General features: G+C 41.8%; 1 protein-coding gene across 2 annotated transcripts in view; it reads left to right on the top strand.

Moving 5' to 3' along the window:
* MYBPC3 (myosin binding protein C3) overlaps nucleotides 1-24,504 on the top strand; it is a 157,638-nt gene that overhangs the window by 4,359 nt on the left and 128,775 nt on the right. The window contains exons 2-11 of one of the 2 annotated variants that reach the window (XM_033928593.1): nucleotides 5,427-5,693; nucleotides 5,881-5,982; nucleotides 8,815-8,892; nucleotides 9,052-9,200; nucleotides 11,320-11,437; nucleotides 18,008-18,056; nucleotides 18,605-18,649; nucleotides 20,799-20,855; nucleotides 22,491-22,493; nucleotides 24,136-24,153. In XM_033928593.1, coding sequence (XP_033784484.1) covers nucleotides 5,427-5,693; nucleotides 5,881-5,982; nucleotides 8,815-8,892; nucleotides 9,052-9,200; nucleotides 11,320-11,437; nucleotides 18,008-18,056; nucleotides 18,605-18,649; nucleotides 20,799-20,855; nucleotides 22,491-22,493; nucleotides 24,136-24,153 — 886 coding nt within the window. The remainder of the gene's footprint in view (nucleotides 1-5,426; nucleotides 5,694-5,880; nucleotides 5,983-8,814; nucleotides 8,893-9,051; nucleotides 9,201-11,319; nucleotides 11,438-18,007; nucleotides 18,057-18,604; nucleotides 18,650-20,798; nucleotides 20,856-22,490; nucleotides 22,494-24,135; nucleotides 24,154-24,504) is intronic. The other variant, XM_033928594.1, reaches the window with a different exon arrangement.

The raw sequence follows: 24,504 nt of genomic DNA, 5'->3' as shown, positions 1-24,504 counted from the left end.
AGGTATATTGACCCAGGAACTTCTCCTTGAAGGAGGACAGCCTTTAGTTTTGACAATTTGTCAGCAGGCATCCTGCCTTTGCTTAGTTTTCAGGGGCTTTCTTGGGCTTCTTCAAGTGATGAGTATGCTTTTGGCAAACACTGTCCAAAATTGAACCCCATATTCAGAACACAGGTGTGCGATAAACTTACTGTAGAAGGGACGACATCTTTGTTCCCCCCCCCTCTCCATTTAATGGATGACAATTTGCTTCCAGCTTGGCTGAGGCTTTTTGGCTTTGCACAGATATGGCCAATGTTTTTTATTTTATTTATTTATTCAAGTTTCTATACTGTTCTCCCAGTTTACATGAATTTATTCAAGTACTCAAGCATTTTTCTCTATCTGTCCTGGTGGGCTCGCAATCTATCTAATGTACTTGGGGCAATGGGGGGGAGGGGAATTTAGTGACTTGCTCAGGGTCACAAGGAGCATTGTGGGTTTGAACTCTCAACCTTGGTGCTGAGGCTGTAGCTTTAACCTCTGTGCCTTTCTAGAAATCAAAATGTAGTAAAAGTGAGCCAAGTAAAGGACAATCCAGCCATTGTGACATCACTGATGAGGCTGGCTCTTATTGGTGCAATGAGGCATTATGATGTCATAGTACCAGCTCTGGTTATCAGAGGCTGAAACTTGTCACACTATTTATGTATTCAATTTTCTATGCCATTCTCCCAGGGGAGCTCAGAATGGTCTGTCCCGGTAGGCTCACAATCTTTCTAAAATACCTGGGGCAATGGGGGGGGGGATTAAGTGATTTGCCCAGGGTCACAAGGAGGAACATGAGTTTGAACCCACAACCTTAGGGTGCTGAGGCTGTAGTTTTTTCTCCTATAAGTGTTATTTGTGTGCCAGGATCATTTATTGGCTAATTCTGGCATTGTTTGCCCCCCCTTAAATATATTGTACTAGTCTATTCTTGTGTCCCAAATATATTATCTTCTTTTGTCTGCACTAACATCTCATCTATTGCTACCTGCCCATTTGTTCAGTCTATTCATATTTCTATATATTGACAATATCCTGCTCTATATTTACAGTCTCATTAAACCTATGGCCGTCGAAATTAGATTGGTATAATCTAGACAAAAAATGATTAATGTATGTGTCAAGAAATGTGTCCAGATTGATTTGAATTTGTAAACCTGACGCCTCAGCCCCACCACTCCACCGCAATGTAAAATTCAAAGAGCGGGAGATTTATTGTGGGAGCCTCATCATTGGCTGTCGGGTTTGTATCCTAAATTTATTTGTTTTTATATTTTATATTTTTTAGTAAATTTTTAGTATATGTATCAGTCATTAGACTTGGACTTTAAGAAGTTTTAAGAAATAAATATTCTCTTTCTGAGTATCGTGATTTTGAAAGTACTTGATACTTATCTCAGCGTTAAACCCAGGGAGTCAGACCCGACATGTTTCACAGCATTTGTGTTTTATCAAGGGTCTCCCTGCAAAAATATTAAAAAGAGAAAATGAGTCACATACAGTTGTGTGCACTACTCCCCTCCTATCTGAAATTATTTCAATGTCAGTGGTAGTTCAATTCAATTTAATTCAATTCAATTCAATTCAATTTATTGTGGGAGCCAATGATGAGGCTCCCACAATAAATCTCCCGCTCTTTGAATTTTACATTGCGGTGGAGTGGTGGGGCTGAGGCGTCAGGTTTACAAATTCAAATCAATCTGGACACATTTCTTGACACATACTATATTTACAGTCTGACATAGTTTGTCTTCGTGAAAAATGATTTAATCCTTCTTCCGGAAAATTGATAAAGTATTTATTAACAGTTCAAACAGAAATCCCAGTGGGTCCTACTTATCGAAAGATTATAATGCCCCATTGGACCTTCCCTTTCAGCCAATTACTTTTCTGCTCACAAATGTCATCTCTAAAGCCTGTCTTCTGCCACTTGAAAATCAATCTTTCAAAAGCTTTTACAAATTCCGCATAAATAGCGTCAATCATAGCTCCCATGTCAAGTGTGTTGCTAACTTTAGTATAGTATATTAAAAGATTCGCTTGACTGTCTTTTGACAGCAAACCACAAAGCGGTTCACTTTAAAACCCTTCTGTCTGGTTTAATCTAAAGAGACATGCATGGCTTCTTCGCTTGTTCACATTCATTCTTGTTAATAATCCCTCCCTCCCCCCCTCTCCGTCTCTTCCAGAATTGAAGTGGTGGCCCTTACTTTGTGGAACTTTCTTCCACTTTATTTGAGGGCAGAAAAATCACTGAAAATTTTTAAGTCACAAGTAAAGGTTTATTATTTTAAAATGGCATTTAATACAACTCTTTTTTTTTTTTAATTCTTTATACTTTGATTAATAAGGTGGTTTGTTGTTGTTTTTTTTTTCTTTTCCTGTTACCTCTTGTTGTTTTCTCCTCCACTTTTCTCTATAACATTGTTGTAAATCTCTCCTTCCCCCTTTTTGCCAACTTGTACTGGTTTTGTGTTTTATTATTGTAAACCGCTGTTTTAACTTTTTGTCTTAATAATTGTGGCATATCAAATACAGTAACCGTAACTAAAACTGCCTCTAGTTCAGACATGGGCAACTCCGGTCCTCGAGGGCCAGAATCCAGTCGGGTTTTCAGGATTTCCCCATGCCTTGAAAGCAGTGCAAGCAAATAGATCTCGTGCATAGTCAATGGGGAGATCCTGAAAGCCCGATTGGATTCCTTTTTAATCAGCATTAATTGACATTTAGGCGCCTTATCTATACAAAGCGATTCTGCAATAAGGCACCTCTAAAAATTTAGGCGGCCTTTAAATAATTAGGCGCTATGCACGTTAGGCGTGGGCGTGGCTAAATGTTAGGCGCCTTGTTGCAGAATCGCTGCGCTTAAGCATGCTATTAAGCTCAGCTGTGCGCCTAACTTTAAGTTGGGCCTAGAGCTGGCCTATTTCTCGGGCGCCTCCAAAATAGGTGCCGCTCAGCGTGATTCATTAAACAGCGCCCAATTTTACTTGAATCACGCTGAACAGTGCCTAAGTAGGCGCCTCACTTTTGGGCGCTTCTTATAGAATTTGCCCTTATATCTTTATTTTATAATGCTTAATAATATAATGTAAACACTCAATCACAAATAAATATACCAACATTAAAATGCATACTCGGTGAACACCCATGTGATGTATTGTTTCCTACATTAATTAATTCATGTGTTCTATTGCTACGCACTTCAATTCATGACGATATTCACAAGTCTCCTGAATGATACGATGTATCGTTGCAGTTCAGCGATATATGCTGTTAGTATATTTATTTCTGATTGAGTGTTTACATTATATTATTAAACATTATAAAATAAAGATATACCCCCTCTTCTACGAAACCGCGCTAGTGTTTTTTTAGCGCAGAGAGCCGCGCTAGATGGCCCGCGCTGCTCCCAACGCTCATAGGAACTCAATGAGCATTGGGAGCAGCGCGGGCCATTCAGCGCGGCTCTCTGCGCTAAAAAACACTAGCACGGTTTCGTAGAAGAGGGGGGTTAATATATTTGAAAAACAACAAAAGACGTAGCTTCATTCGTAATGTTGTAATGAATATGCATGAGACATATTTGGATAGGTACTTGGAAGACAAAGGGATTGAGGGGTACAGATAAGAGTAGAGGTAGATTATAGGGATGGGATTAGAGGTAAGTTATAAAATTAATCAGGGGACACTGTTCAGGCACTAGGCCTGATGGGCCGCCGCGGGAGCGGACCGCTGAGCAAGATGGACCTCTGGTCTGACTCAGCGGGGGCAACTTCTTATTTTCTTATATTTGCCCGCCTGCCTCCTCCATTTCATGCAAATCTCTCTCATGCATATGCATGAGACATATTTGCCCCCCTGCCTCCTCCATTCTATGCAAATCTCTCTCATGCATATGCATGAGATATATTTGCCCCCCCTGCCTCCTCCATTCTATGCAAATTTCTCTCATGCATATGCATGAGACATATTTCCCCACCTGCCTCCTCCATTCTATGCAAATCTCTCTCATGCATATGCATGAGATATATTTGCCCCCCCTGCCTCCTCCATTCTATGCAAATCTCTCTCATGCATATGCATGAGACATATTTGTCCCCCTGCCTCCTCCATTCCATGCAAATCTCTCTCATGCATATGCATGAGACATATTTGCCCCCCTGCCTCCTCCATTCCATGCAAATCTCTCTCATGCATATGCATGAGACATATTTGCCCCCTGCCTCCTCCATTCCATGCAAATCTCTCTCATGCATATGCATGAGACATATTTGCCTGCCTGCCTCCTCCATTCCATGCAAATCTCTCTCATGCATATGCATGAGACATATTTGCCCCCTGCTTCCTCCATTCTATGCATATCTCTCTCATGCATATTCATTAGGGATATCCTGAAAACCCAACTGGCTGGGGGTCCCCTAGGACAAATTTAAGAACCACTGCCTTATAGAATTTAGCTTGCAAAGGACAATAACCTCAGATACTTAGATATAAAATTGCCCTTTACATGCTGGGTGTCAATGTTGTGTAGCTGAAGTTCTTTCCTGATGGGGGAGTAGGGAGTGAGCATTGCCTTTCTTGCATTCTCAGCCTCAACTGGAGTGAAAGGTAGAGGCAGGTTTAGGAGTTGAGCCCAGGTCTACTGCATGTCAGATCATACCACTGCCACCAGGTCATCAGGCTGGCCCTGTATGATGTGCCTTTTAATACATCTCAGTATGGTTTTAACTTTGTATATTGGCAATTGTGTGGGGTCCTAGAACATTTGTAGAGATCCTGAGTATTACTTCAAGTATGTCGGTGCTTCTCAACCCTCCACTGGAGGCCCACCTAGCCAGTGCTTCAGGATTTCCACAATGAATATGCATGAGATAAATTTGCATATAGTGGAGGCCACTTGTATGCAGATCTATCCCATGCATTCATTTTGGTAACTCTGAAAACCCAACTGCTTAGGAGGGAGCAGAGAAGCCCCTCTATTGCATCCAAATATAGTTAATATCAACCACATATGATTTTATTTATTTATTTTAAAAAATTTTATACCGTTTTTATCCAAAACGGTTCACAAGGGGTTACATACATAAAATGTTAAGTCTATACAAAATAAGAAAATAGAATAAAAATATACTGAATTTATGCTGTACTGTATAATATGAATCAATCGTTCAGAAAAATGCATTAACAAATAGCTGAGTCTTCAACATTTTCCTAAAAGAACGCCTCTTTCCACATTTTTTCAACTTTGGTCAACAAGACCATGCCACAACTTAACTCCTGCGCATGGAAAAGTCATAGCGTTCGTATCTACATGTTTAGGATTGGCCTTTGTTTTCAGTAATACAGATGCGGATGTGCTGCCACTGTATAAGGACACAGGGTCTCTTGTATTTTAGTTTCCGCTTTCAGCAAAAAGCCAAAATCGGTGGAGGTGACGGCAGGAGGTAGTGCCGTGTTTGAGGCTGAAACTGACAAAGACGCCGTGAAGGTGAAGTGGCAGCGAGATGGTGCGGACATTACTTCCGGTGAAAAGTACACGATCAAGGCTGAAGGCACCAAGCATTCCCTGACGATCAGCAACGTGCTTAAGGAGGATGATGTGGTTTATGCGGTCATTGCGGGCAGCTCCAAGGTCAAATTTGAACTTAAAGTTAAAGAGGAAGGTCAGTGTCCTAGACAGTCCTCTGCTCTACCGCTCAGGGGTTCATATTTCAGTAGAGGCCTGTTTTTTATTCTCTCTTCCTCGTTCATGTGCGCAAATATTTCGAGGGACATCGTTCTTCTATACTGGTATTTATGATAATACCGTAGCTAGTTAATTCTGCGTTGTAATGTCATTTCCATTTCCAGAAAAGGCAGAGGCTGTTCAGTCTCCTGATGCCCCTCCTGCCCCAGCTCCTTCAGATGTTCCAGCAACCATCCCCGAAGAGGAGGTCGATCAGAAGCCAGAAGGTAGAGTAAGATCAGATTCGTTCCCAGTCCTTGAGAGTCGCCAACAGGTCAGGTATTCAGGATATCCCCATAGATGAAAGCAGTATGCATGCAAGTCTTTCTCATACATATTAAGAATTGCCATACTGGGACAGACCGAAGGTCCATCAAGCCCAGTATCATGTTTCCAACAGCGGCCAAACCAGGGCCCAAGTCCTGGCAGAAGCCCAAAGAGTAGCAACATTCCAGAGCTGAGATTATGATGTCATAAGGCCTCATTCCACCAATGCCTAAGAGCCAACCTCAGTGATGTCACAATGGCTTCGTTTCCAGCAGTGGCCAACCCAGGTCCCAAGTACCTAGCTAGATCCCAAGCAGTAAAACAGATTTTATGCTGCTTATCCTAGGAATAAGCAGCGGATTTCACCTAAGCCATCTCAATAATGGCCTATGGACTTCATTAGGGATAACTTGAAAATCTGACTTGTTGGCAATCCTTAAGGATTTTCTGAGCTAGAGGATGGAGAAAGTGAAATCAGTGCTAAGGAAGTGAAGCTGTGAGGTGGAGGGAGCTGGAAAAAATAATAAAGAAGAGAAGACTACACAGATTCCTTATGGGACAAGAAAGATGAAGATGATGTTTGGGGATTGTTTAGGGATTAGCATAAGAATGGTGGCCTCTCTTTTGATGAATCCAAGAACAAAAAAACTGTGGATACGATGCACTTTATGTCAAGGTTTATTGTAATGTTACCACATTAATACTCCAGATGGTGCAGGTGGTAATAATCCAACACACATCCCTGAATATTGGTGCAGACTCAACACGGTCCATGTTTCGGCTTTGAACACCTTCATTAGGGGTCCTAAGGAAACATGTGCCAATATAAATGCATGAATAGAATTAAAAAAATGGAATGTGAAAAATTTGTGTGTAAATTTTTTTTTTGTTATAAAATTTTATGTGCGTAAATTTTTTTTTTTGTTATAAAATTTTGTGTTAAAATTTTTTTTAAAAATATGAGGTAAGAAATGTGTTGAATCGAAATATGGAAACTGTGCTGTGAGATGATCATTCCAAAGATTTTGGAAAGTATAACGAAAATATGATTGTGAAAATGTGAAAAGGGTGAGAGAATATATTTTTAATGTATGAAGACATGTGAATATAGCCATGCCGAAAGATTAGAAACCACAGTTTGTGATTTTGCGAAGGAACATGGCAGTGACAGTGGGAAAAGATAGTGAAGAGATGTGTGGTAACTTGAAAAAGAGATGATTGTGGTATGAAGTTAAATAATGCTTCAAGAACAAAAACTAAACACAAGACCTTTATAAGAAGGTATAGAGAAGGATATGAAGATAAAATAAGGCGTTTCATTAACCTATGAACTAACTACATAAAAGTGAATGAGTTTCTAAAAGACTGCAAGTGGTGCCATCGATGAACGATTATGCAGAATTGTATAAACATAATATGCATGCCCAAAATTGAAACAGAAATGTGACTAGTAATATCTGAAAAACACCGAGTGCAGACCATGTCAAAACTTGTGTTGAAGGACATACTGAACTACAAATCAAGAAGTGAAATTGTGAACTAGTGCACATTTGATACGATATATTAACCAGTAAGCTGAGAAACCTAAAATTCACTGTTGATAATGAACTATGTGAATGCTAAATTCGAAATTGCCACAAAGAAACGTTGAGTTTAGGCTGACTTGTGGCTCACTTTTGATATCAGTTAGAGAATGACACGGGGACAAATTTTTCCCCATCCCCATGGGAACTCATTTTCCCGTCCCGGTGAGTTCTTTTCCTGTTCCTGCCCCATTCCTGCAAGTTCTGTCCTCATCTGCACAATCCCCAAACACTTTAAAATCATAAGTAGCAACGTTCTAGAGCTCAGATTGTGATGTCATAATGCCTCATTCCACCAATGCCTAGGCTCCGTCCTCATCTGTACAAGCCTCAAACCCTTTAAGATCATAAGTAGCAACATTCTAGAGCTCAGATTGTGATGTCATAATGCCTCATTCCACCAATGCCTAAGCTCCGTCCTCATCTGCACAAGCCTCGAACCCTTTAAAATCCTAAGTAGCAACATTCTAGAGCTGAGATTGTGATGTCATAATGCCTCATTCCACCAATGCCTAAGCTCCGTCCTCGTCTGCACAAGCCTCGAACCCTTTAAAATCCTAAGTAGCAACATTCTAGAGCTGAGATTGTGATGTCATAATGCCTCATTCCACCAATGCCTAAGCTCCGTCCTCATCTGCACAAGCCTCGAACCCTTTAAAATCCTAAGTAGCAACATTCTAGAGCTGAGATTGTGATGTCATAATGCCTCATTCCACCAATGCCTAAGCTCCGTTCTCGTCTGCACAAGCCTCGAACCCTTTAAAATCCTAAGTAGCAACATTCTAGAGCTCAGATTGTGATGTCATAATGCCTCATTCCACCAATGCCTAAGCTCCGTCCTCGTCTGCACAAGCCTCGAACCCTTTAAAATCCTAAGTAGCAACATTCTAGAGCTCAGATTGTGATGTCATAATGCCTCATTCCACCAATGCCTAAGCTCCGTCCTCGTCTGCACTAGCCTCAAACCCTTTAAAATCATAAATGTTCAAGGCTCATGTGGTTGGCAGAGCTCTGTTAAAGTGATGCAGATAGTGTGTTCGGCAGTGAAGTCATTGGGAGAGGGAAACAGATGAATCAAGTGAGACAGAGATAAGCAGGAGAGGAGCAGTGCAATGATTGAAGAGGAGACGGAAGTGATAAAGAGGATTTGGGGAAAGGGTCAGACAGATTGCAATGATGCAGATACTCCAAATCTTCTGCTTTGTTTAGTTGCAGCAGCCACAAGTACATCTCAGGACGGAGTTGGTCTCTTTGTTCTCCGGCCCCAGGACGGAGAGGTCACTGTGGGTAAGTCCAGACTCAGGTGATCAGAACACAAGCTTAGCATCGTAGGGGGTTAACATTTCCAAGAATGAACCTCGCTCCTGTGCCAGGGCATCTTGGAAATGATCTCAGCACTGGACAGTCTGTGCCCATATCATACACACTCTCTTCTCCAATTTTCAGGCGAAAACATCACCTTCACAGCCAAAATCGTGGGCACAAACTTGCTAAAGAAGCCAACGGTAAAGTGGTTCAAGGGGAAATGGATGGATCTTTCCACTAAAGCGGGGAAACACCTCCAGTTGCAAGAGTCCTTTGATCGCAACACCAAGGTACTGAAAAGCAAGGACCAAAGAATGGCCCCAACTAGCCCTCCATCACCACCACCCCTCCCCCGTGGTCTCCTATTATCCGTTTCATTCCTCCTTCTTCTTGCCTTCTTTCTTTTTCTTTCCTACTTTCTTACTTTTGTCCTGCTCTCTTTCTTCCTTCTGGCTCTCAACCAGCCCTCCATCACCACCACCCCTCCCCCGTGGTCTCCTATTATCCGTTTCATTCCTCCTTCTTCTTGCCTTTCTTTTTCTTTCCTACTTTCTTACTTTTGTCCTGCTCTCTTTCTTCCTTCTGGCTCTCAACCAGCCCTCCATCACCACCACCCCTCCCCCCGTGGTCTCCTATTATCCGTTTCATTCCTTCTTCTTCTTGCCTTCTTTCTTTTTCTTTCCTACTTTCTTACTTTTGTCCTGCTCTCTTTCTTCCTTCTGGCTCTGTCTGTCTCTTTTTAGCTGTCATCTCTCCCTCTCCTACTCTGTTTCACTTCTACTTTTTTTTTTTGTCTCTGCCTGCATTTCTGGTTCAGGATTATTTTTGACCTATATATTTCCAGCTCACTCAGAACCAGGGCTGGGATCTGACATTGAGCCTTGATTCTCAGTAACTCTGGATTTTTTTTTTTCACATTTTATACTACAATCTCAATATACTGCACCTAGTATGGTCTTTTTTAATGTTTATTAATGTACTTATATCCACCCTTTGCAATACCATCACGGTGGTTTTAAAATTCAGGTATTCTAAGTCAGTGGTCCCCACCCTTGCCAGTCTGATTTTCAGGATAGCCCTAATGAATATGCATGGGGCAGATTTGCATGCCTGTCACCTCCATTATATGCAAATCTCTCTCATGCATATTCATTAGGGCTATCGTGAAAACCCGACTGGCTGGTGGTCCTCCAGGACAAGGTTGGGGACCACTGCTCTAAGTATTGATAGCTTTTGGTCAAATCAAAGACTCTGCTGTTCAGGAACTTTGTAAAGACAAGTTAAAGCCGTACCAAGTTTCTCACATTGTGGACAATGTCATAGTCGTGTAACTAGTGCCTGACCCTGTAATTCTCCTGGAAATGTCCAGCTCACTTCTTTTGTAATCCGCCTCGAATTGTGAGGTTAAGGCGGAGTAAAAGTCACTAATGCAATTTATAGAATTCTCCCCAAGATGATTTTTTTTTTGTATTTAAATCATTTTTTTTTTATTTTTATTTTATTTTATATTTATTAGATTATTCATTACAATATCTTAGTAACAAACCTACATGAATGAACACAAGTAGTACAAATGTAAATTCCCAAACGGGAATTAACATAATATATAAGGAAACTAATACAACTATATCCTAGTCCACGTTAAAGCTGATCGCCAGTACAAATAAAACATCAAAGCAAATCTTTCTATCTACTATCTAGGAACAGGCAAATGGCTTTTATATATATTATACATCATCCTCCAAAAATAAACTAAATATTAGGAATTTAAACTTTCAACAAAGGTTTCTCTTTAATAAAATCTTCCACCTGGGCTGGCTCAAAAAACACATATTTATCACTTTCATATGAAATCAGGCATTTACATGGAAATTTTAAAAAGAAAGTAGCTCCGACTGCCAAAACCTTGGGCTTTAGCTGAAGGAACTGTTTCCTCTTAAACTGGGTCTGTCTAGAGACATCTGGAAAAATTATCACCCGTTGACCACAAAACATCTCTTGCTTTTTCAGGAAATATAATTTCAAGATATCTTGCTTCTCAAGCTCTGTCTTAAAGGTCATTAAATCATTTTTATTAAAAGGAAGATTCAGCAACCAACAAGAAAAACAAAGCAACTAGAAATATAACAGTTTCTACAGAGCAACTGCGAACCAACCCCAACCTCCCCCCCTCCCCCAACCACCAAACCACCCTCCCACCCCGAGAAGCAGCAGCGAACAACTATAACTAGACAAAGAAATCCACATTGCAGGGAGAGAAAACAAATGAGTAAAGAAACAACATTAAGAGTCCCAAAGTTGGTGTTGAACGTGATGTAAATGAAGAACTGAAAGGCTGCCAACATTGGTGGAACAACCTAAATGATTTTTAATTATTAATCCATATGTGTCTCTCTCTCTCTCTCTCAGGTTTACACCTTTGAGATTCAGATCATTAAGGCAAAAATGACGTATGCTGGTGGCTACAGGTGTGAAGTGAGCAGCAAAGACAGTTTTGACAGTTGCAACTTCAACCTCAATGTTCATGGTATGTAAATAGAGAGCTGGATATATTTAAGACCATGTACAGCAAGAATAAGTCAAACCTAAGCAGTAGACCAGGGATCTCAAAGTCCCTCCTCGCGGGCCGCAATCCAGTCGGGTTTTCAGGATTTCCCCAATGAATATGCATTGAAAGCAGTGCATGCACATAGATCTCATGCATATTCATGGGGGAAATCCTGAAAACCCGACTGGATTGCGGCCCTCGAGGAGGGACTTTGAGACCCCTGCAGTAGACAATTATGTAGGGTTACCAGATGTTCGGGAAAACCCAGATGGATTTCCAAAACCTGGCAGTTTGTCTAGGTTTTGGAAGTCTTGAGCTCGGGGGGGCCGCGTTTGGAAGCCTTTGCACGTGCTCAGCCGTCATTGTGATGACGTCATATGCATGTGACATCATCGCATCGACATCTGCACATACATGAAGACTTCCAGATGTGGCCTTCGAACCTAGGGTGGTTTTTTTTTTTTTTGGGGGGGGGGCTGGGGGAGGAATGGGGTGGAATGAGGCAGGGCCAGGCATCCTCTTTTTTTCAAAGAGGAAATCTGGCAACCTTCCAATTACTGCGGTAAACATATTTAAATAACAAGAGAAGGTATGGCCTATTATGCCACAAGGACAATGTCAACAGAACATGCGATAAAACATTTTAGTAGACAGCAAAGGGTATAAGCAAAGATGGAACATATAGGCAAGATGGAGTAGCGGGAGTGAGAAAATAAGGAGACTAATTTAAAGAAAGTTGAAGATGAAGTCAGAATGGTGCTTGAAAATGATCTCGGCTAGGGAAGGAGTGGATAAACATGTCCTGCTATATAGTATGTGCAGCCGGTTTCACTCTTTGAATGTAATGTAATGTAATGTAATTTATTTCTTATATACCGCTACATCCGTTAGGTTCTAAGCGGTTTACAGAAATGTACGGTCAGATAAGCAAGTTAGTTATTTTATATTGAGAAGGATCAATCCTAGGTAGAAAGCCCATTATCCAAGCCTTTTTTTTAAACCCCGCTAAGCTAACTGATTTCACCACATTCTCCGGCAATGAATTCCGGAGTTTAATTACACAATGTGTGGAGAAATATTTTCCCCGGTTTGTTTTAAATCGACTACTTAGTCGTTTCATTGCATGCCCCCTAGTTCTATAGTATTTTTGGAACTATTGAACGAGCAATTCACATCTACCCTTTCCACTCCACTCTTTTATTTTATAGACCTCTCTCATATCACCCCTGAGCTGTCTCTTCTCCAAGCTGAAGAGCCCTAGCTGCTTTAGCTCCCTTATGTGTAATGTTTGCTACAAGTCGCATTATTCTCTGGAAGCAGAATTCAAATACTTAAGTGGTTGAAAGAGAAGTGGGCAAAATTCCTCCCCCTCACTGCAGTATAACTGTGACACTGAGCATCAGTTTGCTTAACCTTCTCGGAAATCCTTAAACTTTTTCAGGCCTTCTCCCATTTCACATTAGGATTCCAAGTGCTTGATGGCAGCTTGCCTCTGCCTGACCACTCATACTGCTTATATAGTTCCTTAATTATTTGAACCACCTGTATAAAGATGGAGTTGAATTTCGACCCACCTGACTCATAGAATGCCCGTCTTTGCTGGCTTATGTTCCCTAATCCTGAAAACATGGCCTCCCGAAAACTCTGGTTGATATGTCACCCTATTAAATACCACAGTTGGATTAAAGCGGTGTCTCTCAAGCCTCAAATGTTTTTTCACGGCACATTATAATTGAAATTATAAAATTGCAAAACCAACAAAAAATTAAAATTTGAGGTTATTCATTTAAAGTTCTTTAAGCTATGTATGGGTAATCGTAACGACAGTAAAACTAAAGTAGATAGAATAGAATTGCTAATCAATGCGATGGGTGTGCTTATTTTTGAGTGCAAATTAACTCAAAACGCGGCTTGATAAGTCAACAAGCAAATGCATAATTCATCATCCACTACCGTTCTTTTTTATTTTTTTAATTTCTGTTGGATCTTAAAATCCAAGTCTGCATTAAAAAATTTACAAAGCGGACTTTTATAACCTACTAGTCATTAAGCCCGTTACATTAACATTTTAAAACTTGGCTTTTCACCAAAATGTAACTACTCCTTCCCTCTCTATTATACTAAGTCCCCTCTTTCCTTCCTTTTTACCAAGCCCTTCTTCTTTCCATTGGAGTTCCTTTCTTTATTAATTCCTGTAAACCGTGTCGAGCTCCACTTCTGTGGAGATGATGCGGTATATAAACTTAAGGTTTAGTTTAGTTTAGATTAACGGGTGCTAGAATATGTCTATCTGTCTTTCTTTCTTTCTATGTCTCTCTCTGCCCCTGTCTCTTTCTTCCTTTCTTTGTCTCTCTCCCTCCCACTGTCTATCTTGTCTTTCTTTCTGTCTGTCTCTCTCCCTGGCCCCCTTTGTCTGTCTGTGTTTATTTCTTTCTGTCTCCCTCCCTGCCTGCTGTCTTTCATTCTTGTGCGCTGCCTGCCTGGCCCTCTTTTGTCTCCCCCCTCCCCAGAGCAAACCAAGATTTCTCCCTGGCTCCCTTTCCCTTCCCCCCTCCCCCACTTCCCTGTGCAGCAACAGCAGCATTCCCCTCCTTCTCTGTGTAGCAGCAACAGCATTCCCCCCCTTCCCTGTGCAGCAGCATTTCCCCCTTCCCAGTACAGCAGCATTCCCCCACACTTCCCTGTACAGAAGCAGCATTCTCTCCTTCCCTGAGCAGTAACATTCCCCCCTTTCCCTGAGTACTAAAAAAAAAAAAAAAATCCAAGAAGATCCAAATGGTAACACAACTTTGATTGCTTTTTTGTTCAAGTTAGGATAACTACTACATAAAAAATGAAAATTCAATTAGTTGCTGTTAGTTTCCAAGGACCAATCACGTCAAAGAATGATGCTTGTCTGGGCGATTGTATCCTTAAGCACATAGACGCTCATAACATCGACAGACCCATGCGTACGTGATGTAGATGTCATGTATTCTAGTGTAAAAATATCTTCAACAATAGAGGAACTGTTATAGTATTAAACTGTTTCAGACTGTTTTTGCTTCTCATTTGTCCAATTGAATTTTTTTGTTTACACACGGTACAATCACTGTAGCATGTTAAGGCGTTTTCTGGCTGATGATCGAAGCATGGGGGAGCCAAGATTTAGCTCTAGCTCTCGCTCATAGCCCTGGCGGTTCTTTGCACCTTGTGGCTTCTGAGGCCTTTTTCCTTATTTGGCTTTCGTCTGTAATTTCTACTAGAAAGTGGATTTTTTTTTTTTTTTGGCAATTGAACACAGCCTAACGCGGTTTTTGTCTGAGTTGGATGTATTCTAGTGTATACTTATGAAGGGAATTCTTAAAATTTGAACTAAAATTCTGGAATCGCGTGGCACACCCAGAATCTCTTCAGGGCACACCGCTGTGGCATACAATTTGAGAGACACTGGGTGAAAACAAAAAGTTTTCAGGGACATTTTGATATCATAGAAAGATGACGGCAGAAAAGGGCCACAGCCCATCAAGTCTGCCCACTCTATTGACCCACCCCATTGAGTCTGAGTGCTAGTGACCTAGTTCCTTAACGAGGGTCAAGTTAAGGAACTAGGTCACTAGCACTCAGACTCAATGGGGTGGGTCAATAGAGTGGGCAGACTTGATGGGCTGTGGCCCTTTTCTGCCGTCATCTTTCTATGTTCTATGTTCTATGTTTCTACTTGCCTCAGTAGTTTTAATCGATAATTCCAACTTCTTATTTTCATTTTATAAAATAACATTAATTTCTTTACAATTATTTTATACTTTTAGACTAGGAATAAAAGAATGAAACGTTCTGCCAAGTAATTTTCAGGGAATTAACATTTTCTAAGGTTCAAACTTAAACATTCTGCTTACTTAATAATAGGCCCTAATATATGATCTGATCCCTCTTAATCTTTTATGTCGGAGCCCTCTGTAAATTAGTGGCAGATCAATGTGCTGTCTGGTGCCAAAGGGTTAACAGCCACTGGAAAGTCCCCGGTAGTTGGACAGGGTACAGTAAATCCCTTTTCTCCTTTGCCACAGCAGCTGCACGAGCCCTGATCAGAGCCAGCACAGGATTTTTTCATTAATACGGGCATGAGCTGCCCTGGCTATCGCACCATAGCAGTGAAATTCCAGGGTCTTAGGGGGAAGGAGTCCAAACTTCCCACTGTGACACATACCAGCAACTAGCAACGCCAGTAGAGATATTTCTCATTCTTTTTATTGACTGATTGATGGATAAGATGGGATTGGGCAGTATTTTTATTAATGTCATTCGTTTTTCTAGCCTGTTCTCCTCAACGAGCTCAGAATGGGTTGCAGGTTAACATGCATGCCGTAATATACAGTTAACGGGTTACAGTTTTTAGGGAAAATGCTTGAGTACCTGATTGTAAAAAACCACTTAGATAACCTTGATAAGTGGTATATCAAATCCTAATAAACTTGAAACTTGAAACTTTTTCATAGTTACAATACATGGGTTTTTTTTTTTCCTAACTCGATACCCAACACACCAATAACCAAAAGTGCCACCAAGGACAATGCAATGCAATGTAACAACCAAAAAGAGTTAATTCAAATACAATGTAACATGGGTGTTTTTTGGTTTTTGTTTTTGAGTGCTCAGAAAAAAGTTGGCAAGAGGCCATACATAGAGCACAGCTCCAGCAGCAGGAAAAACTCCCCTTTTTCTTTTTAAATCTTTATTGATTTTCAAGTGTTGACAGTGCAATACACATGTAACTGAACATATAACAAATCAAGAAAAGCACTTTGAACTTACAAATATTCAAAAGCGATCATTCCCCCCCCTTAATTAATCAAAAATACGAATGCATATAATCTTCCAGTAACCTAGTTTTAATTAAAATAGTAGTGCATTCCCACCCTGGATGTGTAAGGAAATCAAAGAAAAATGAAAGAGAAATGACAACCATATAGAAGCACTAACCACACCAAGTTAAATCCATTCCTATGCCCCAAGATTTCGGCATTCATTTTTTTTCATATTTGTAGCTGGAGCATAAGTTCGCCCACCAGAAAGGAAAGTGAAGTCGATCATAGTTCTTCCAATTGTGTGTTATCATGCACAATGTTGCACTCTAAACGCAAAAATGGATACACAAGATTGGAGAATTAGAGGGTAAATATATGTTAGTCGTTTAAACTAAACCAACCAAGAGGAGCTTGACTCGGTTAACAATAATGTAACACATAATAACATAAAATTGACAAGGAAAAGCAGACTGAAATAGTTAATTTCCAAAATGTTTAGCAAACAAAAAAGTTTTCAGAACTTTCCGGAATAAAGCAAAAGAACCTAAACTTCTTAATGTAAGCGGTAAAGCATTCGAGAATTCGGTTCATTTAAAAGCCAAAGAATGACTAAATCTCTTAAAAGGTTCTGTTTTTACCACTGAGAGAGGGAAATGTAAGTTTTAATTTTTTGAGCACTTCTGCATTTGTTAACATGCAATAATAGAGATATATCTTATTTCTTAGATTTCCTTATTACACATCCAGGGTGGGGGGAGGGGAGGGGAAAGTATTTGGAAGAGTTTAAGAATATTTAAATATAATATTGCAATAAATAATATGATTTAATATATTAATAATTGGGAGGAGGGAGAAAATGGATGCTTTCTTTAATAATGTGTGTAATATGGTGTATTGTATGCAATCTGTTAAAGTTATATAAATTGTAATACACTGTCAAAGTTTGAAAATTAATAAAGAATTTTAAATATATATATATATATTTTGAGCACTTCTGGCAAGATGAGATCTATGAACATTCCAGTCTAAAGGAATCAAAGTGGCAAAAATGCCACATAGAATCTTAAATGCGATACAAATGCACTTCAAATTGAATTCTGAGATGCACTGGAAGCCCATGGAATTCCTTGAGCAGAGGGGTTACGTGATCAAATTTACTCTTACTGAAAATAAGTTTAAGCTACAGTTTAGTTCTGACTTCCCGAGGAGCTGACCTAAATTAAACAAATAACCCTAGAAATATATTCAGTGTCGCTGTACATACCAAGAGTTAGCGCATATGCTTAATTGAGCATGGAGGCTGTGGTGGCGGAATATTAACTTGCTATTAAAAGAGAAGTAGAAGCAGCCTTGTGAAATGATCAAATGAGGGATGTCTTCTACTACTCCTCGCCTTCCCTTCCTCTCCACACACACTGTCTATAATTTCATATTCTCTCTCGATCATCTCTCTCTTTCTCTCGATCATCTCTCTCTTTCTCTCGATCATCTCTCAATCATCTCTTTCTCTCTCTCTTTCTCTCTGGATCATCTCTCTTTTCATATACTTCCATCTTTGCTCTTTTCCTCTCCCACATCTCCTAATTCCCATTTTCTGTGCTTGCCCCTCCCTCGCCTCCTCTTTCGGTATATTTTCCCTCTCCCTCTCATCTTTTTCTATTCTCTCTCTCTCTCTCTCTGTCCATATCTCGTCCTTGCTCTCTAATTTCTTTTATCTCCCTTTTCTTCTCTTTTTCTCTGTGTTGTCTCCTTTCTGTGACAGAGGCCGTAGGAACTGGAGATGTGGATATTCTCTCTACCTTCAAACGCACGTGAGTACGATCTGTCACAACAAATGGTTCAGGAAGGGAATAAAATCCCAGATTTCTTTGTCTCTATAAGAAACTTATAGTGATGACGCTTTCTGGAGAGAGGAACCAAGCATTATTTAAAAGAGGGGGGGGGGGAAGTCTGTACACCTCTGAAAATGAATCTGCTTATCTCTCTGGGTGATGAGAAAGAGAAGGTACCAATAGGACTGTTAACAGCTGTTTTTATCTGAGGGAACAAGAAAGCTGGTGATTACTGGGAGATACAAGGGAATGAGACATGTTGATGTCTGGGTAGGGGGGAGACCTGCAAATATCTGGGAGAAGAGATGAGAAATTGCTGGGAACAGCTTGGGGATAAGAGGAAGAGCTAGGAGTAATTGGATTAAGACAGAGTGGCGTGTTTATCTGGGGGAACCAGAGGGCTGTGAACATCCAGGGAAGGAAATAAAGTTGCACATGCCTATGGATGGCAGAGGAGATGGTACGCCTAGGGAGGAGGGAAGACCTCAGTGCGCTGTTAAAATTGTTTGTTTGTACATGCTACTTAGGAATCTGATGGGAGGATTTAAGCGGAAGATCTCGTTCTACGCCAGGTAGTTGGGGGTTTCACAGCATTTCGCCCAGACCTTCAAGAAATCTCTCAATGCTGGTGAAAGACGGGCAATGTTAATGCTGCAGTCACAAAGTGAGGGATTCTGGTACCTGGGGTTTGCTAAACATGCACCGAGAGATTCTCTTGAAGTTAAGGGACCCTTAAGCACCTGCATAATGCCAACTTTTCCTCCACCTCCTTTTCCCTATATCTGCCAGGCTGGTTGTTTATAAAAGTCCCACCCGACCTTATCACTCCTTAACTGAGCTCTGGGGAAATAAAGTGTCTTTTCTCCCATCACTGCTGAAATGCACTGCTTTTCTCAACACATGCTCTAATGCATGCCGTTCCCTCCAGCATGCGGGAGTGTGAGAAGTCACACCGGATCACAGGACTCGCATCACAGTGTGCAAAGCATGGAGCTCTCTCACACAGGTCCCCGTCTCTGGGGCTTTACATGTCAGTCTGGATTACATTTGGAATTCCTGAAATCTCCCTGACATGTAGGAAACACAAGATCAGAATCTGAGTTTCTAATCTTGAGTTGACACTTTATTAACCTTGCTGGACTACAACGCGTGGGACAAACGCGCAGCGACAATCACGCGCAGGCCTTATGCGCACTGGATTAAAACAGTTGCAGTATGCACTCCGAGGGGGGGGGGAACCCTCTCATTAAACTTAGAAGTGCTTGCGCTCTCTTTTTTAATCTCTCGCACATAAGTCCTGGGCGCGATTGTCGGCGTGCCGTTGTTGGTGCACGTTTGTCCCGTGCAGTTATGACGGGTCACCTTTTGCAAGCACCGAGTTGTTGAAAAGAGCAAAATGTCCACCAAGCGGTTCTCCTAAACCGTGATCTGGTTCAGGACAAAATGGGGCTCAATCTCTGGGCTTGCAATATGTAGGGTTACCATATATGGCTCCAGGAAAAGGAGGAGAGATTGAAGCATCCGGGTTTTACGTCCTTTGCTTTCAATGGAAGTAAAGCCCGTAGGTCTCTTTCTGTCTTCCTAATTTCCATTGTATTCAGTGGAAGTAAAACCCGGATGTCTTAATCCATCCTCCTTTTTCTGGAACTATATGGTAACCCTAGAGCAATATAGCTCTAGGTTTTGGGGTTCTGTGTGATTTTGAAGAGTTTTTGCTGGATTCTGCCTGTTCCCACAGAATATGTGTGTGTGTGGAGGGGGGGGGGGGGGGGGGGAGGGTTAGGACAATTCATCACGGCTGTTTCATAGGGTTACCAGATTTTCTGTTTGAAAAATCTGGACACCCCTTAGACCCACTCCCAGGCCCGCCCAGTCCCATCCATCTCCACTCCATCACTGCAAGGTATTGGCAGAATAGAAGTCATTAATGTAATGTAATACAGTTCCTTTCTCTGTGCTTTCATATCACAAAGATGGCAAGTAAGTGATTTTGGCAGAGAAATAATATTTTTCAGTTGTATTTTGGGATCTGCAAGCTCCTCAGAGTTCCACTCATTCAGAACCAGACCCTAATACCGTAAGCCTTTATTCTGGGGGTTTGTTTTATTTTTATTTTTATAATATCTAACCTTGGTGACAGTCCTTGGTTAGAGACCATAGACCACAGTTTCCTTTAGAAAGCCAACCTGCATGCATTCTAAGGTCAACCACTAGATGACGCTGTTATAAAATGGGTGAAACTTTGTTCCCTTCACTAGTATGGGCCATGAATTCCACCTCTGCAGCATCCCCAGCTCCAACCTGACCCAGGAGTCAAGCCCAGGCCCTGCACACTGGCATGGAACATTCATTTTGTCCCGTTTGAGGAAGGGAAAGTGCTCCTTTAGTTGTATCCAATCCAATGATTCCCCTAGGAATTTATCGTATGTCCCATGCAATGTTCCTGTTCATCAGCTTAGGAAACCTAAGACTCTCTTCTACACTTCTAACAGTGCTCCAGCTGCTTTGCAGCATGAACTAAACCTATCCTCTTGAGGGATCTGCATAGTTCAAACTGAGGCAGCTGGAGTAGTGCTCCGGGCAGATAGCAGGGAGCCAAAAATCTCCTACACAGATATTAGTGGAAACGGTGGTCCCCAGATGTCCTGAAAATCAACATTAGAAAGCTGACCATCCTAATGTATCCCCTTGCAAACTAATTGATGGACTTTCTATCTGCAGTGGAGATGCTCATGAAGAGGCAGGGGAATTAGACTTTAGTGCCCTACTAAAGAAAAGGTAAGTAGTGGTATTTGTCATCCACATAGCAGTATTTCATCACTGTTTCCTATGGCTTTTTTCAAAGTTAGTACATAGCCACAATTCCCTACAGCTTCCCCATGATCAGTGTTCTTGCCCATGCTTCTCCACCATTTCCTGCAGCTCTTCTCCACTGCCAGTGCTTCTCCACCATTTCTTGCAGCTCTTCTCCACTGCTAGTGCTCCTCCATCGTTCCCTGCAGCTCTTCTCCACTGCCAGTGCTCCTCCATCATTCCCTACAGCTCTTCTCCACAACCAGTGCTCCTCCATCATTCCCTACAGCTCTTCTCCACAACCAGTGTTCCTCCATCATTCCCTACAGCTCTTCTCCACTGCCAGTGCTCCTCCATCATTCCCTGCAGCTCTTCTCCACTGCCAGTGCTCCTCCATCATTCCCTGCAGCTCTTCTCCACTGCCAGTGCTCCTCCATCATTCCCTGCAGCTCTTCTCCACTGCCAGTGCTCCTCCATCATTCCCTGCAGCTCTTCTCCACTGCCAGTGCTCCTCCATCATTCCCTGCAGCTCTTTTCCACTGCCAGTGCTCCTCCATCATTCCCTGCAGCTCTTCTTCACAGCCAGTGCTCGTCCATCATTCCCTGCAGTTCTTCTCCATTGCCAGTGCTCCTCCATCATTCCCTGCAGTTCTTCTCCATTGCCAGTGCTCCTCCATCATTCCCTGCATCTCTTCTCCACTGCCAGTTCTTCTCCACCATTCCCTGCAGCTCTTCTCCACTGCCAGTGCTTCTCCACCATTCCCTGCAGCTCTTCTCCACTGCCAATGCTCCTCCACCATTCCCTGCAGCTCTTTTCCACTGCCAGTGCTCCTCCACTATTCCCTGCAGCTCTTCTCCCCTACCAGTGCCCCTCCACCATTCCCTGCAGCTCTTCTCCACTGCCAGTGCTCCTCCACCATTCCCTGCAGCTCTTCTCCACTGCCAGTGCTTCTCCACCATTCCCTGCAGTTCTTCTCCACTGCCAGTGCTCCTCCACCTTTTCCTGCAGCTCTTCTGCACTGCCAGTGCTCCTCCATTATTCCCTAAACCTCCCCCACAGCCAGCGCTCTTCCAGCTCCCCCTATAGTCAGAGATCATCCACCATTCCCTCTCTCCACTACAGCCTGCATACTCTTCCACCATTCTCCTATAGTTCCTCTCCACAACAGTGCTCCTCCTCCATTCCATACAGCTCCTCCCTATAGCCAGAGATCTTCCACCATTCCTTACAGCGCCCCCCTAAAACAGCGCTCCTCCATCATTCCCTACAACTTCCCCTGCAACCAGCACTCCTCCACCATTCCCTATTTGTTCTCCAGAGCTTGCATTCCTCCACCCTTTTTCTGCAACTCCCCTCATATTCAGCCCTCCTTCTAGCCAGCACTCCTTGATTATTCCCTATAAATTTGAGGAACTGTAACATTCTTATCCAATATTTCGACTATCATACATACTGACACTTCTTTGTTTTCTTTTCATTTTTCTTTTTTTCTATTGAATATGTTCTTTCTTTTTCTTCCTATTCTTTTTCTATCTCTTTCTATGTTTCTTCTCACCTGTTTCTTTTGTACAACTCATGTACCAATCTGGTGCCTACTTCAATTACGATGGCTGGGGCAGAGAGTAAGACTGCCTTCTCTTATCCGCATATGTGCATGAAATAGGAAAGCAAGCCAATGCTAGGGGTATAGGGTGGAAGCGAAAGTCACATTTCTCATGAGTTTAGAATAATCTGTGCAATATTTTCCTGTATCTCCCAGCAGGTGAATCGGGAGGAGGGATGGTAGCTGAGACTTTGTTATGGTGAAACAGACACTGAGCAGGAGGGAACAGTTGACAGACAATCAGAAGTGGTAGTTTAGGAGACACTTATTTTAAAAGACTCAACAATTAAATTTTAGTTCCCTCACATCAGTTGAAAACACCAATCAGCCACTCGGAAAAAGTCTATTGACAATTAAATGATATGGTAGCCCTCTGAAAGATGAGTATAGCGGAAAGCAAAAAGCTTTTTTTTAAAAAAATTTCGCATCTCTAATAGTAAAGGAAATGAAAAGAATAAATAAAGACAGCAGAAATAATTTCTCTCCTGAGACTCAACTCTTCAATTCAGGCTGATTAATATGAAATAAATCTTTTAACTCCATGACAATAAATATAATAATACTGATAATATTTCTGTTGTATTATCATGCCTTGCTGGGTTTCATGTCCTCATTAATGGTAATGGAACTATGATACCCTTGTATATATGAATCTCACTTGCTCTACCTCTTGCCTGTGATATAACCTTGATGGTAGAGTTGCAGTAATCTGGATTGCGTTGCCTCTTGTGTGGTAACCTTGATGATAGCATTGCAGTAATCTGGTTTGCTCTACCTCTTGCCTGTGGTGCATTTTAACTCTAATGACAGCATTGCAGTAATCCGATTTGCTGTGCCTTTTGCCTGTGCTGTGGTAACCTTGATGATACTGTTGCAGTAATCTGACTTGCTCTGTCTCTTGCCTGTGCTGTGGTAACCTTGATGATACTGTTGCAGTAATCTGACTTGCTCTGCCTCTTGCCTGTGATGTGGTAACCTTGATGATAGTAGTCTGGCTTGCTCTGCCTCTTACCTGCGGTGTCATAACCTTGATAACAATGTTACAGTAATCTGATTTGCTGTGCCTCTTGCCTGTGCTGTAATAACATTAATGACAGTGTTGCAGTTCTCTGCCTTGCCTGCCTTTTTCTTGTGATGTGATAAACTTGATGATAACATTGCAGTAATCTGGTTTGCTGTGCCTCTTGCCTGCGAGGTGATAACATTGATTATAAACTTTCAGTAATCTGGCTTGCTCCTCCTTGATGATAGCATCGCAGTAATCTGGTTTTGCTCTGCATGTGTTGGTGATGCTCGGCCCTTATATTGCAATAATCTGTCTCGCCACCTTGCTTGCCTGTTCCATTGCGCACAGAACTGAGATGATGCTGATGAAAAGATGTGGTATATGGATGATATGTGTTAAGGTCATCTTTGCGTTCCAGGAACATGCCCTACCCTGTCTCTTTCCATCTCTGCTGCTAATAATGAGAATTTTGTGAATCGTGAGGAGTCTTGCAATACATTAGCATGCGTCGTACTTTTTGTCCTTGGTAATGATAACCAGACGAATGTCATTGCATTAACCTGTGCTGTGTTTCCTGCTCATACTGCTGCTGCTGCTGCTGCTGCTGCTGCTGCATGTTTTTCTGAATGCCTCTTTGCTGCATTTGCAAGTCCAGCAGTTTCCTGCGACATAGGTAAGCTTATACAAGCCCCTTTCTCTTCCCCTCTTTCTCTCTCCCCTCTTCTTTACACTGCTAGTGTCATCCTCTTATACAATGGTTCCCATCCCTGTCCTGGAGGACCACCAGCCAGCCAGGTTTTCAGGATGGCCCTAATGAATATGCATGAAAGAGATTTGCATGTAACGAAGATGATAGGAATGCAGATCTGCCCTATGCATATTCATTAGGGCTGTCCCAAAAGCCCGACTGGTTAGTGGTCCTCCAAGACAGGGTTGGGGACCACGGCTCTAATGTCTATGATATAGTTATGTCCCATTCTAGCAAGCCTCATCTCTCTAACCTTTTATGAACCCGTGGAATTTA

The sequence above is a fragment of the Geotrypetes seraphini genome, chromosome 19 (assembly GCF_902459505.1).
Source record: "Geotrypetes seraphini chromosome 19, aGeoSer1.1, whole genome shotgun sequence".
Lineage (NCBI taxonomy): Eukaryota > Metazoa > Chordata > Amphibia > Gymnophiona > Dermophiidae > Geotrypetes > Geotrypetes seraphini.
This window is presented reverse-complemented; position numbering and strand designations above follow the sequence as displayed.